The 15,851-nt window shown below is 43.0% G+C and overlaps 1 protein-coding gene across 1 annotated transcript in view; it reads right to left on the bottom strand.

Annotated features, from left to right (window-relative positions):
* Positions 1-15,851, bottom strand: part of BRSK2 (BR serine/threonine kinase 2) — a 326,204-nt gene that overhangs the window by 107,131 nt on the left and 203,222 nt on the right. Inside the window, 1 exon segment of the mRNA XM_075047051.1 lies at positions 795-880. Coding sequence (XP_074903152.1) covers positions 795-880 — 86 coding nt within the window.

The raw sequence follows: 15,851 nt of genomic DNA, 5'->3' as shown, positions 1-15,851 counted from the left end.
TCTTCTTGTGTTGTGACATTAAGGAGTGGTCACCAATGGATGGTGGTTTTTAAAAACAATTTTAATTTTTTTTAACCACTCTCTTCTACTTGCAATAAGCTCTTAAACAGCTGAAAATAACACTGAGTTCCCTACTGGATTGCCCTTTACCATTTGGAGAACATTGATTTTTTTTCCTGTTGTGCCAAGATTAATGTGGCCTGTTTGTTTGACAACAGATTCAACATATCTAGTGCCCTGTCAAGCTAAAATGACTCTGTGGACAACATCCCTGTCTGCACTGGCAATGATCTGAAAAAAAAAAAGAAAAAAAAAACCACTTTACTCTTACTGCAGAACCATCATATTTCGGCAGCCCTTAAAACCAAAAACTTATTGATGGGGCAAATTTAAAATATTGTTAGTAAGAGTCGAGGGTTTCAATGAAAACTATTAGGCAAGGGAGGTTTTCCAAATTATCCACTGTAACGGTCTGTTACAGTTTTGATTCAAAATGGTTCCAGATCTTAAAGGTACAAACCTTTCTCCCTTCTTGCTGTTTGATAGAAAACGTTAGTTTGTCCTCTCTCCTCCATTTTAAGTAGGAAAAGAAGCAGCATATAAGTACAGAGAAGAAAACGAGAAAAGCCAAAGAAATAGGGAATGTTCCTTCCTCATCCAAGTACCAAATATCACACAGACACCAGCTGAAGGTGAAAACACACCCTGCTCCATTCTTTCAGAAACATTACCAAGTTCCAAAATCCTCATCTCCCTCCCTTCCCCTTTCTCTGGCAAAAGCCAGTAATACCTACAAATATTTTTTATTTTCGTAAACATCATGCAGCTTTAAAACGTGGGGATGTTCTATCAACTTCAGGATGGCTATTTCCCGCTCCACCTGGAAGAAAAAAAAGAAATAGAGAAGATTATAAGCTTGGTCTTAGAATACATTAGATATCATCACACATATTCTTCCCATTTATCCATTTCCCACTCCTCTTTATATGCAGAGGATACAGCAACTTATAACAATGTATCTTATTTAGCACTCACATAATTTAAGAAAAATTCAATTCGTTCAGCCTCAGCACTCCCTGCCCTGCAGAACAGAAAACCAGCAAAATTTCAAGGTTGAAAAAAAAGTCCCGAATCTACCGAAGGGAATTAGATGTAGGAGATATATGAGCATTCAAGGCTGTGCCTGCCTCACAATCCAAAGTCAGTGACATATTCTCAAAGTACAGAAACTCTAAGATGTCAGTTAGGGCTCTCCTGACCTCCCACAGACACAGGGGTGGCCATGCTGCACTACATATTGCACACTTAATATTAGAAAATCCCCATTCTGAAGAACTTGCAGTGTATGCAGGGGAGACAAAGAGCAGAAGACAGACAGCAATGTGATTTTATAGCTGCAGAACTGAGACACAGAAAGGGAAAGAAATATAAGAAGTGACCTAAGAAGTACAAGGCACAACAAGAAATTAAACTCGATTACTGGAGACATAGTGTTCAGAGCCTCAAGCTTAAGATTGTGCTTTCTCTCAATTCCCAATCTGTCCGAGCATGGGTACTTCTAAGAGCGTCTTCAAGACGGAGTTAACAAGTTGTGACTAAGTCCGTGTAATTATCGCAAGCCGTGTTCTCACCCAAAATTCCTATCATGACTGTTGTGGTGCTTTTAACTTGAATTTACTAAGGGTATTCATTAGAGATGGAGTCAGTGCAATTCCTCAGCTGCTAGCAAAATTGCTCTGTGCTGCTCGAAGCCACACTGTAACCACTCTGATTTGACCTAGGCTAACCCAAAGGAGTTAATGTAACACTGTGGAGACTGTAGATAACTGAAATAAACTCTGCAACAAGACACAGTCTAAGCATTGCACTGTTGGGCAAGACAAATTTCCAGGAATACACAAAGGCAGGAAAAGGACATAAAGAGCAAACAAGGACAACTAGGTAGGGTTTTTTCCAGTCCTTCAAATAACTGATTGTCCTGGAGCTGCTATGCTAACAAAACATGAACAAACTACAAAACCATCCCTTAACATCTCCCCTGCATGGATCAGACAAGTAATTAGGAACTTGCCCCAGTACACCTTTAGTTCTTGATGTCCTTTAATTTCCTGAGATATCATCCTCTGCTAAGCCTGAACACAGACAACTTTTCCTGAATGCTAGTAAGATACTCAGTAGGAAATTAGAAAACAGTAGTTTTCCAGCACTCTGCAGAGGAAGAGGATTTCCCAGCACATTGGTTATCGCCCCAGATCTCTCTTCCTCTACACCACCACACAAAACCAGCAAAAGCAACTCTAGCACAACATCACCCTTGGCCTTCCTCACATATCAGGATGGAAGAAAGGGTGTTTGTACATGTGTCAATCTTAGTCTTTCAAAGACATGTATTCCTCTCTGCAGAGTTAAAAGTCATCTGAGATCCACTTCCACACTTGGGATATCTGGAAATAGCTCCTTCAGAGAAGTGGGGAATGCATGTAAACATGTATGTACGCAGTTCAGCACTGCCAGAACTGCTATGAATTCAGCGATACACAGTACTTGATGGTGACAGCTCTGTAGGCGTAACTTACTCATGACCAGCACTTAGATGAAAGGCACTTATACAAATAGGAAATGAAAGTTGGGTAGATTTCAACTGTACAGTTATTCCACCAAAAAACCAGGGGGAGAGCTAGTTTATTCCATTTTCGTCTCCTCTTCAAAAAGACCTGTTACTCTTTTCTCTTACAAAATATGCACTGATATTTGCTGAGGGCTTGCTCAGCCCTATAATTTATAAAGTTGGATTTGCTTCAAGAATGAGAAAAAACAAAACAGAAGAAGCACGCACTCCCGTAACACTCTTCCAATAGTAAGCACTGAGGTTCACCATCAGCACCATGTACTGCATCTGCTCAGAAACTGGAACTCCAACGAAGTTCCCTTTGGATGGGGGAGACCAGGTATAACATGGGCAATGTGACCATTGCACTAGCTATGGCATGGATCATCCAACCCCGTTCTCCCTCCGAGGGGATATCCTGCCTGTGAAAGATTAAATTCCCTGCAGATGCACTGTCTAACTGCATCGACGATTCAATTCTGAAAAACCTCTTAGTGGGTGTGGTGGCAACGTACATTCAGACCAAATGAGTGATGGATGGCAGCATCCATTCAGGGTCCTGCTTGGTTACTGTCCTAAAGCATGAGAAGAGGCAGTTATTTATGACTACTGCTTGGAGGAGGGCATTCAGTTACAGCACCGCATGGCCTATGTTCTATAAGAGAAAACCAGACCAGAAAGCAAGTATCTCCTTACTACCTACAGATTTACCCTAGGAACCAATTAAAAAGAAATGAACCTGAGTTACTTTACTTTCATAATTTTAAGTGTGTGAGTGTGGAAGGTTCTGTGCATATTTTTAACTTCCCAGGAACTAAATCCTGAGAGGAAATACAGTTTCGGAGGTCTTGATTTCAACCCCAGGTATGCAGAAAGCATCCGACTTGATGTGCCTGGCAGCATTTTACTTCAGTACAGCGGTGTGTTGCACCACTCCAGCGCAAGCAGTAGTCAGCTTTCCACAGTCTGCTACCACTTCTAGCTGTAAACCAAGGACAAAACTAATCTACTCATCTCAGTAAGACTTTGTATAATCCTTCAGTGAAAAGGGGCTTTATGAAGCAGAAGTGTCATTACTGTACTTCTCATAGTCCAGGCCTTGGCCCCGTGTAGAGGAATGAGATTCTAATGGCTGTATGACTTCAAGAACTAGAGATTCCCAGCTTTCTAAACAGCAATCTGATAAAAATCATCCTAAAAAATCTTACGGCAGTGTTCTGCCTCTTTTCCCTTTCAAAGAAAAACAACAGTTCACAAGAACATGCAATGGACCACCTGCTCAAAATTACTACTGCAGTCATTACTGATGGGTGACTCTCCCAGATCCTATTCATTTTTTATACCCCACAGAGAAGCCAGTAATTAATATGGGTTGGACACAAACTGTAGAACTCAATAGTGATTTTACTGATGCATGGCTCAGGAGGACCTAGCAGCCACCATGTCAATAGCAAAGGAGAGGTATCTGAATTCACTGGCAAAATAAAAGAGGCCTGAAATAGCATGCAGCTTTGCCTTCTTCCCCAGAGCTCTGCCAGCCCTCGGCATGCCTTTTTTGCGCATCCCTGTGCTTGCAAGCCACAGAGTGCTGTCCAGCTCAGAGCTGGCAAGGACAGGGGAATGGAGAAACCCTGCAGGGGTGTTTGCTTTAATGCAGATGCAATTGTCAGAAAGCAGGCCAAGCTCAGAATAGCCTGTCTAGGGAGGCTCAGAGTCTGTGATAAACAGGAAACATGGAGAAACATTTGCATAATAGTTAAAAGAGAAAGGAAGAAAGTGAAGCTTTCTCTGTCACACGAACACCAGGTCACATCACAGGGTCACAACTACAGCCTGGGTTGCCTCATACCCCGGCAGGTTACTGACTGTGCAGCACTCCAGCGCCTTGGAGCTAGGGGAAAGAGCCGTGAAAGGCAGTGCAGGGCAAATGAGACACACTGCTAACTTGTAACCTTGCAGGTGTCAATTAGAGATTTTAAAAATCTATGCAGGAGGCTGATTTGACAGGATGCTCCAGCAATTCAGATAATGACAAAGTGCAACACAGGGGCAACACGACCCTTAGAGGAATAAGGCAAAATTCTGGTTCCCTCTCCTCCCTCTCTACTTCACCCTCCTTCTCCCCCAGAGGAAATCACATCTCTCTGCTTTAAGCCCATCTTGTCACCACAGTTTTCACTGGTGACAAGTGCTCTGCTGTCTGGCTTTCTGACTCACAGACACGCAGGGTGCTAATTCACCTAGAAGGCAAGGAGGGCTGCTTGACGGAGCCTCATAGTTTGTCTCAGTGATGAAGAAAGTCTCCTTTTCTCTTGTATTCATTTGCTCAATAACAATTGGGTCACCCATGTGGTGCTGTGAGAACTTGAAAAATGAAGTGGACAGTCATCTTGTATTACCAGGCTGTATTTTATCTACCAAATCTGTTGAAGCACTACGCAACAGTCATTAATAGCAGTGTTTCTCAAAGAACACCTACATGTAAAAAGCTGGGGGACAGAAGATGACACTTCTCATGGGATGCTTTGAAGCTCACCAGCAGCACACCACAAAGCTCTCTCTTTCTCCATTGACATCAGTGGCTCCCATATTGCTCAAAACACTGGCTTGAGAAGGAAGTCTGGAGCTGCAGAAGTGCCAAGGCGCAATAAAGGCCTCCAGGCTGCAAACATGTTGTGCTGTTTTTCCTACTCAGAGCAAAATGGTGGAGGGGGATGGAGGTGGTAGGTTTTCATGTGAAAATGAAGCTCTCTAATGTTGACCCTGCTTTGAAGTAATTAAATACTTTTCAGAACTCATGGCTGTCCCTCAGTTACTAGAAACTCAACCAGGACATGAACTTTCTCTGACTGCAGAATTATTTAGACTTGGGATGAACTTCAAAGGATGCAGAGATTTGGATGCTCATTTAACTCCTTGGGCTAGAACTCAGGTTAGAAACCTTGTACCAAAGTACCTACTTTCTCCAGTATCTGACCTGCTGTGCAGTAACTTGCATTTCCATGATGAGAGCCAGAAAGCAGAAAGTAAATCACTGTGTCACCTCACTGAGTTGAAGTGGCAAAACCAAAGGTATCAGATAGGAAGAAACTAATCTCAAGTTCTCTGGAAGTCTGTGTTCCTGACATAACAAAAATATCACAGGAACAGACCCAGAGATTTTATTAATTTGGTACTTTTGCTTCCATGTTATGTGGGACTGAAATTTAAAAATGGTGAAAAATGACTGGCTTTGGTGAAGACCATCTAGGTCACCTGTTCACTCTTTCCCATAATCACAGAATAAATAGGCTACTCTTGAAATCAGAAGAGAACAGCATTAAAGCAGAAATGGCTTTATATGACAAGTAACTGTAGGCCCGGTATGTCCTGTAGGGTTGTCACTGCTGTGGGGATATCATTCTTCCAAACAAACTCAAGCCATTACCAAATCTTAGCAGTACCACGTTATATCAGTTGCATTCTTAATTTCAATGGAAGCATAAATAGAGTAGAAGTGGAAGAAAATCAGGTTTTAAATGATTAAACATTAAAGTATCTTCCTCTGCTGCTCTGAATTTAGTTGATTCTTCACTTAAAGTGGTCTTTCATTACATTTATCCAAAACTTCTTCACCAGGCCATTATGGAAGCAAATGGAGAACCACAGAATTTGTCCATCTACGGAGAGTATTTCCTGCTGCTACTGTAGCCATTAGCTTCACATTTCTGAATATACTGAGCCAGATTCAAAATGTACTGAAGTCAACAAAAGACATCAATTGACTTAAGTGCGCTTTGAATCAGACCTTCTAATGACCATTAAGTGGTATCTGGAAGAAAATCTTCTATTACACAATTTTGACTAATTAAATGCTTTAACATGAATTCAGGTTTTCTGCTAAGTACTAGTAATTACAAGAAGATTCTATAAAAAGTGAATAAATGAGGGGGGAAACTAGACTTAGATCTCCACAGAATCAGGCAGCTAGACAATACTGTACAAAATACTTACAACAAACAGACAAAATTACTGGAAAGCTGGGCAATTCCTCATTTTATTGAAAGCTCTATTATGGGCTCATTCCACCACAATTTTTGTTTGTATGTGTGCCTCTCAAAGCTATTTCCCCATAAATGAAAATGAAACTAGGTGTGTGTGAGAAGCAAGATGCACATTTGATGTTAAAATTTGCATGTGCAAACTTCTGTATCATGAAGCTTTAGTAGGGCAATTTATTTTCCACAAATTACTATTATAACAGAATGTCAGTTTCTACTTGTTTTTATTGAAACAAGTATTTTTCCATAGTCCCTTTGAAACTGCAATTCTAAAGCTCCACCAAATTTCAAAATTTGGCATAAAATCTGGTCCTGGTTTCAGCTGGGATAGTTAATTGTCTTCCTAGTAGCTGGTACTGTGCTATGTTTTGAGTTAGTATGTGAAGAATGTTGATAACACTGATGTTTTCAGTTGTTGCTAAGTACTCTTTAGTCTAAAGTCAAGGATTTTTCAGCTTCTCAAGCCCAGCCAGAAAGCTGGAGGGGCACAAGAAGTTGGCACAGGACACAGCCAGGGCAGCTGACCCAAACTGGCCAACAGGATATTCCATACCGTGTGATGTCCCATCTAGTTTAGGAACTGGGGGAGTGGGGGCGGGGGAATCGCCGCTCGGGGACTAACTGGGTGTCGATCGGCGGGTGGTGAGCAATTGCCCTGCGCATCATTTGTACATTCCAATCCTTTTATTATTACTGCTGTAATTTTATTAGTGTTATCATTATTAGTTTCTTCTTTTCTGTTCTATTAAACCATTCTTATCTCAACCCATGAGTTTTACCTCTTTTACCAATTTTGTCCCCCATCCCACTGGGTGGGGGGAGAGTGAGTGAGCGGCTGCGTCGTGCTTAGTTGCTGGCTGAGGTTAAACCACAACAGGTATGAAGTCAGCTGAAGGGATACTGTGAGAATTTTCTCGGATATCCTTTCTGCTGGTGCCAACGCACCTCCACAACAGGAAAGGATTTCTGGCCTGGCCTGGCCTGGCATATTGATTCCAAGGTCTTGAAGTGACAGGGTTTGGATCCTACAGGTTATCTAACCATGGAAAATCCTACCCAGGAACTTCATGGTTTAACTTGTTAGTTAAAACCTGCAGTGTTCCACAACACTCTGCCATTGGCTACCGAGTAAATATGGTATGTAGACTTATCTGCAGCGTATGCTTCTTTAAGAAGCATCAGCGCTTCATGCAAGAGACACTGATGGGAGCTGACAAGGAGTGGATTTATTCATTCAGCACTTGAGATTATCTGCTGCCCGGTGGTACACAGCTAACGAGTGACTGACATGCAAGTCTCTGCCAGCGGTCAGCAGAATTGGCCCCTCACACCAGAAGGCAAATAGCTTCCCTGTGCCTCCTGTCACCTTTGGTGAGTGCCACATCCTTGCTGCCATCGCCGAGTAGTGCAGGACACAGGACACAAACCAACAGCCACTCTGCAGGAGAAATAACCTGATCTTTGACTTGCCTTTCTTTTTCCCCTCCTTATCCTGTTTTTTAATATTAATGCGCACTGTGCTTTCTTTGACCCAAAGCAGAATGTTTGCACAGCTGTTTTTGTTTGCTGGGGGAAAAAGCCTAACTCACATGCAGCCAGCCCAGTGTTCATGAGAAACCTGCCACTCCCAATCAGCAGCCACAGCCAAGCCTGTGTGAACACCGGTATCTACTGCTCCAAAGCAGCACGCTCAGTCCCTCTCATGTGAGCAGCCCTCCCTGCCATGCCAGACCTGCAGTGCTCACCCCAAACTTAGAAATGTAAGTCTAGCCCCCCCAAGCAATGCTGTTGGCAGTACTCACCTGCAGCTTTTGCCCCCTGAAGGACCAACAAACTTATGCCTGGCTCATTTCAGGGATGTCTATGTTAAAGAATGCAAGAGCAAGAAGCCAACAGGCCCTGTGCAGGAGCACAGGAAAGAAGTGCAATTCATAACTCATTTTCCACCAGTAGAAGTTACTTCTACTGAAGGTAGAAGAAGAACATTTAAGCCTTGTGGGTGGCTACGGTCAGCTACAGAAAAACAGTCAGTACACAAAGAGGAGAAACAAGCTGCAAAACTGAGGGGTATGGCGAGTTCAAGTAATACAAGTGCAGAGCTCCTTGTATTATTTGAGACATCATAGATTTAATATGGGCAGTACCAAACACAACATTGGAATGTCTGAGCCAAAGAGTGGGTGGAGGAAGCAGGAGATGCTGAATCCTATTAAAGGAATATGGGCAAGCACAACGGAGGTGGTATAGCACAGCACAGCATAACGTTCTGCCAAAAATGTAGTGTAGAGCTTCTGAGAGCATTGGTTGAGGATACGATAAAGTAGAGGGGTTCCCAAGAGCATCCAGGAAAGGGACTGAGACAGTGAAGTGATGCTGACAGTACCACGGACTGGATCCTTAAGGGAGTACACCATCAGTAGGAAGACAAATTTAAAAACACAGTTTTGGAAAAGCTTCAAAGGATAAACTCTCCACCATTTCCTACATGTCTTGGCTAGCCTCTTTCCCCGTCTTTCTCTTTTTCTCCATTAGTCACAATGGCCTCATTTAGCTCTTTGGCATTGTCTTACACAAATGTCCTTTATGCTTTCCCCAAACTCTTCCAGAAGCAATCAACAGGATTGCTGCTGTTTCCTTCTCTACATCTTTCCTTAGTGGCCATCTCTGGTTCCCTAAGAAATAAGGCAGGTAACAAATGCTCCAGGAGAGGGCAGAAGAGCTGGAGCTTTGCAGAAGCTGGAGGCAAAATGCCAGACTCCATCCCTGCCTTGCCCTGCTCCACAACAAGCCTAATGACATCAATCATTTCAAAGAGTGGAAAACAGATAATATGATTTTTGTTATTCTACTATATTCTCCTGTCCTTCACTTTTGGGTGCACTTTCACTCTTTAGATGGATATTTGTATGTACTTGTGTATTAGGATCTTGTTTCAGCTGAGTTAATAAACTCAGTGAGATACAAACAGTTGATACCTAGAAGGGATTCTCCATCCCAGTAGTCCCTCACAGCTGGCAGTGACGGAAGCAGAGGCTGAAACAACCCACAACTCTCTCCTTTGTTTCTATTTTCTAAATATGCTGCTGAAGCACAATTGCACCTCCCAGAGGGACATGGTCCCAGACAAACAGCAGCATGGAACTCATCCAGGAACTGTGAAAAGGCCAAGGGCAACACAGACTCACAAAGTTCATGTTTGCGCTTCGCTTTGCAATAAAGAGGGAGCCTTGAAGGGAGGCCTGGCAGCTGCAGGCAGAGGAGTCAACAGTTGACTTTCTGCCAAACTGTGGAGCCAGCAACTGCATACTCAGGGAGGCTGAGCAACCCTTCAGACCAACTCTTCTACCACAGCAGGTTGGCAACAATTTCTATTGTACTGCAGCATGAACAGCAGCTCCTGCCTGATGTGCACTAGCTCTGCACTAGCACTTCTATGTCCATCCCATCTTAGGGACACTGTTCCCAAGAACTACTTATTCTTATTTGTGATGTTGAAATCAGTCTGCTTTGTCCATAAAATAAGCTGTGTCTGATGAGCGCACTTGTCCAGTGTCTCTCTATAATGACATGACCATAATTGGTGTATCTCTATGACATGAACCAGCACTTCAGTTCCAAACATCTCTGCCCACTCTTCTGTATGTAGGATTATAACTTTTTAATGCAGACCCACCTCAACCACAAGCATGTCTTTTCACACCTTGCAAGACAGGACTGAACAGCATGGGAAATCAGCAGTGACTTCTCAATATCTTCATCTCTGGGCTACCTGTCTAGATCTAGCCAACAGCAGATAGGCTCAAAGCCTGTTACTCTCAGCTCTTTGGTGACTCACACAGCAAAATTAGCGTTATGGACTCAGCCTCAGTCCCAGGTCAGGAGTAAACTACTGGTGGACAGTTAAACAGCTATTGTAAAATTGTCCCCTCTGTTCAACTACTGCACCTCAGTGCTGAGAAATGACACAAGCTTTCAAGATGATGCTAGCCCTCACACAACAGCTTTGTCCGTGGTGCCTGTCACTTCTTCCTTCAGCATCAGGGATACAGCAAAGGTAGCAACACTGGCTGGGAGCTTTCCATTGGGTTTTAATCTGCAAAAGGATGGCTAATAAGGCAGGAATTGGAGCACAAAGCAAGAGGCAGAAAGAAAGACGAGAGGAAGAAATAAAATTGCATATTTTCCCTCAGTCTTGAGGCTGCCTGTGCTCACTCCCTCAGGTTCAGCCTGCAACAGAAGACATTACAGCAAGACTTGTAATCCCCTCAGTGAAGACACCATCTTCCTCTGTTTTGTACAAGCAACAGAAGCAGCAGAAAATTAGTCGATTGCTGCCATCAGCATCCAGGATCTCTCACAGCTGGGAGTTAAGAGATCAAAGACAGCAACGAAGGAACATTTTGTTTCTCACTTCCTTTATCTCTGCTCTTCTCATATCCTTCCCATCACACACCAGTCCCTTATTGCTGGAGGTGCTGATGACATCTTGCAGCCTATCAACATCAATATCAGGATCAAAAAACCTCTTAGCAAGGGAGGTTTACAAACAACATTGTAAAGATAGGCTCTCTAGCACCTCAGAACAGGTGATGAGGACAAGCCAAGTCATTCCTTCTCCACATTGTCCAAACTTCCTTGAGAAGGGAGGGCTCAGACGTCTCTGGCCACGTCCTTACAGAAGGGTCCAGCATATTCTCTGGGGCTGAATACAATTGTTTTCCACACCTTCATTATATTTTCCAATACATTATTCAGTCTGGTTGGACTTTCAGAAGTACTTAGCATTGGCCTATCTCTTTATCTCAAAGTTCATGGGACTCTTACTACTAAATGAGACCAGAGTCAGCCAGCAATGAACGGCAAATTCCATCTTTTAGTTCTAAGTCCCTAGAGGTGGGTCTTGTAATATGAGGCCTGCCTTGCTATTTATGAATCTACACCTCGAACATTACTTCCCAGATCCTGCAGTATTTCTGAGCCTTTCTGAGTCCTAATGGTGAATTCTTCAGCTTCACCATACTAAACCATAGCCAAAAGCATTCCCTATCCTAAAACAGATAATCTTTCCACATAGTGACAATCACTTCGGCAGTATAGAAAATTTCTCCTTTGAATTACCTGTGTCACTCTGAAGCAACCTATATGTTTATGGCAAGTAGTATGCTGCAGTGCAGGTGCACCCACCAACACAGCATTATTGCGTGGAGACCAGGAAAAGCAAAGAAATTAAGGCGTCTTAAACTTGAGGAAGGTGGTATTTTTATTATTTCCAAAGGTGGTGTTGTGGGTCATGCATCTTCAGAATAGTCATCTTTAAGTGCCATTGCTTCCTTGAGTCTCTTCCCATCCCTTTGTATCTGCCCTATGCAACACATCTAATACAGAGTTCAAAGCCATTTGGCTTCTGATGAAGAGCAAAGACAGGATGCAACACTTTGTTATGTCAGATGATAATGCATCGCTAAAGAAAGTGCTAACGACTCCAAAATTACAGAGAGGAAGCAACAGGAAAGTTCTAACAATAAGAAAATTAGCTTAATTCTCTGAAAATAATGGACTTGGCTGGACATGCTTACTCTAGATATTCCTGCAAGTGGCAGAACAAGCATTCCAAAAACAGAAGAAAATTTGAAAATTGGGTGTCACTTAAATCATACCACCTTGGGCCTGTACACTTTGGGATGCTTTGGCACATATACAGGCATCCTCTTTTCACAATCTAATTCAAAATCCCTTGCACTTCCCAAATACTTATGATAACACTTACATGTGCAGATTTAAAAATGCTTGCAAACAATTTGCTAAGAAGATGGCAGGCTAAATTTGAAACCAGCAATATTTGAAATGGACAGCTGGGCTAGATCTACTCCCCTCCCTCCCCAACTTTTCAGCATTTTGTGCCAGAGATCACATTCATCAATCAGCTGAACCTTGTTCCCAGATGATCGGAACATGCAAAAACCAACCTGTGAATCGGGGAGTTTTCTGAGACTCAGCAATATGGTCACAACAGAGTTTTGGAATGAAAAGGCAAGGGATGCTGTTCATGGCATCCTCTCTCTACAGAAATCAATTACATCTCTTTATAGGAGACATAATTAGCTCCCTTCTTTCCAATGGAGAAAGCCTTTCCTTCCATGAAAAGCTTATACTGCCTCCCACACAAACACGGGACAGACAAAAACCCCACCAAAATCTTGCTGAGGCAGGTGCCATGCGGAGGAAATCCAGCAATAACCTCAGATAGGAGGGAACAGCGCCTGTGCCGTGAGGCTCACATGTTGAATCCTGACTTAGGCAAATGTATTTGGGAGGAAAGTACCACAGAGATGCTGTCCTTGCACCATACAGAACTCAGTGAGTTTGGATGTAAAACCTAGGATATTTAGGGGAGGGTGATCATTACATTAACATATATATGATGGCAGGTATTAGAGTGCATCCTGCTGCTGTATAATATGGATTTGTGTGTGGGTCAGATGTTTCATTTGCGTACTGCCTCCCACCCTTAAGCTCATTCCTGCACCAAAACAGCAATACTCCCTATTCACAGTCCGTCCTCTGAGTAGGAAATGCGCACTCCAGGTAAAGGATTTGCCTTCTGTGCTTTGTTGCTATACACCATGGGACAGCAGGGCAGCACTTTCTTTCAGTTGCTCTCTGCTGGACATGTTTTGCCAGGTCCAAGGAGCTGAGGTGAACTAAAGACTTCTGCAAAGCATCCTTGCAGGGTACTCAGGTAAGCTCTATGGAAGTTTGCCCAAGCCCATCCCACATTTTGTTTGCCAGAGGAACACAGTAACATTGGCAAGTCCCTTTTGTTTCTGAGAGTCCTAAATTATTGCTGCATGCCATTCAGTGAGAAAGGCTAGGACAGCAGCTAATAAGGAATCATAGTGATTTTAGGAGGCCAGCCTTCTTCTCTACGGAGATCTATGTAACCATTAAACAGAGTTGAGGGAATTTTCCCTCCCTTGGTAACAGCCTTACTCCATCCCAAGTGGATGACTTGAAGGTTATCTAGAGTTTTGTCATGTCCTTTGGTATCATTCTGCTGCCCACATCTTCCTGTATTTAGAGGAGGGTAATGTTACACATCCAAACTGGGAGCCTGTTCTTTATTTTGGAGTGGATACCTTATGCCACCACAGAAGCCAGTCAAGAACAACCATGTTCTGCAAAATCCTAGGGACTGTGTGAGCCTTTTTCTGAGTACTCCTCTTCTGGTTTTGAATTCTTATGCTTGCTAACATTTCTAAACCGTTAACCTTTTTTGCTCCGTACTACTTTTTTCTGAAGCAGAAGTGGTTTTCCTTGCAATTTTCCAGACCTTTTGCATGTTCCCTTCAGGGTGGCTGGGGACATAAACTTGTAGAAAATGTTTTACTTTCATTTCAACAAAGTGTTTAAAGCACATGCTTTAGTCTACTAAATACCACTACTATATAGTCTAGGGTCTACCTGCAAGCAATAGCAAGACAGTGAAGTGATGAAAGAAGGTGAGGAAAAAATGATCTTGTAACTTCTAGCAAACCTATAGGAGAGTAACACATATAGTTTGAAAGCTCTTGGTGGCCAATGTGCATGTTTTTGGTGGCCAACCAGGAAGGGGGGATAGTCCTTACTTCTGACCCATCAAACATGCATTTTGCAGAGCTACTTTTTTGATGAGATTCCTTTGGACATGTCTTCATTTACCCAGGGAGCTAGGCACTGTTGTCCCTCTTCCTTCTGTAGGAACACTGACCTGTTTGAGAAACCTGAGATGTCTCCACAGGGTATAATCTAGCACTCTGCAGGCATACCAAGATCCCTGAAGCACTGTTGTGTCTCTCTGATCCCTTATCTTGCTCATGGTCTGCAAATGATCAGTCACATAAAGGCCACAGGAGAGGAGGTTGCTGTCTACCTACTGAAGGCCTGAGTTTGTCAGTTCTATCTTCAAACAAATGAGCAGAAGTTTCACTTAGGGAAAATATATACAAGCGCACAGCTCTGATACTCTCCTATTAAGAAAATATGAAGCAGTTCTTTAAATCTGAAACAGGAAATAAGCAAAAGACAAAAAACCCAAACAAACAGCCCTGCCTTAAAAGTGGTCTGAATATTTTCAAATAAGACAACATTCCTTGTAGAGGGAAAGGAAAAGTGTAGTGCATAGCTGTGTCCTTCCCTCATCTGAACTGTAATGGTTCTTCCTCATCCTCTTCCATGATACATGTGCATATTCTGCAAGCCTCCGGATGGGAGTCAGCACCTCCATTCAGCTCTTCAGTGGGATCACCCTGTTGATGATCTCCTTTAGAGCTGAGGATTCACTTATCCACCCAGTTTGCAGCAGGTTTCCTTCTTCTGGGAAAAGTGTTTGATGTTACAAGTGAACCCAGGACCTCAGAGTTGAAACAGGACTGCAAGAATCTACAGAGGGCTTACATGAATGAATGAGTTTGATTTTCAAATTTAGGCCAGAAGCAGCCCGCCCAGCCTAATTTTTTCTCCCTCATACTGTTTATTCAACCAAGAGGATTTTCAGACAACCTGAGGGGATTGCCTTCATGGGTGAGTGTGCATTTTACCAGAAGTCCTATTTGGCAGAATGACTTTTATTATAAGCATTTTGGTTCTGTTGCCCCTGCTGCATGCTGCTTTTCTTGGCCTTCTGGCTGTCCCCAAGTCCTGCGCAAAATTCCCTTTTCACAGTGCACCGGGGATCTAGCAGATGCATAGACTACGTAGTTGAACAATCACTTTATGCCTCAAGCACTGCCAAACAGTTTATTGTGCAGCTTAGAAGGGCATATATAAACTGTTCTTCTGCTATAGAAAACCAAGGGCGCCTTTCTAGAAATGCTCTCATTTTGCCCAAAACACCACCTGCATTTTACAGGAGTGATCCTAAACCAGCAGAACAAATCCGGCAAGGGGTTAAAATAGGATTTGTATTTTATTTTTAACCCAGGCTGGAGAATACCCTTCCTTCCTTTTTCTCTTCTCCTTATGACACTTCTTTAAGTAGAGTTGCTTTTTCCAGCCCCGAACCCACCTAATGCCAAGGGGTCAAGCTATGTTTCTCAAGTCCTTTGTTCACTGGAGCAGTATGGAGGCACGAGATAAGTCTTTGCCGAAGCCACCAACGATTAAGACATCAGCACCATTACGAGCTGCTGCCTTCTGTGCAGTCAGCTCTCTGTAAGCCACCCCCA

This window comes from Buteo buteo, chromosome 16 (assembly GCF_964188355.1).
Source record: "Buteo buteo chromosome 16, bButBut1.hap1.1, whole genome shotgun sequence".
In the NCBI taxonomy this organism is placed as follows: domain Eukaryota; kingdom Metazoa; phylum Chordata; class Aves; order Accipitriformes; family Accipitridae; genus Buteo; species Buteo buteo.
Note: the sequence above shows the minus strand (reverse complement) of the source record. Positions and strands in the feature narration are given on the sequence as shown.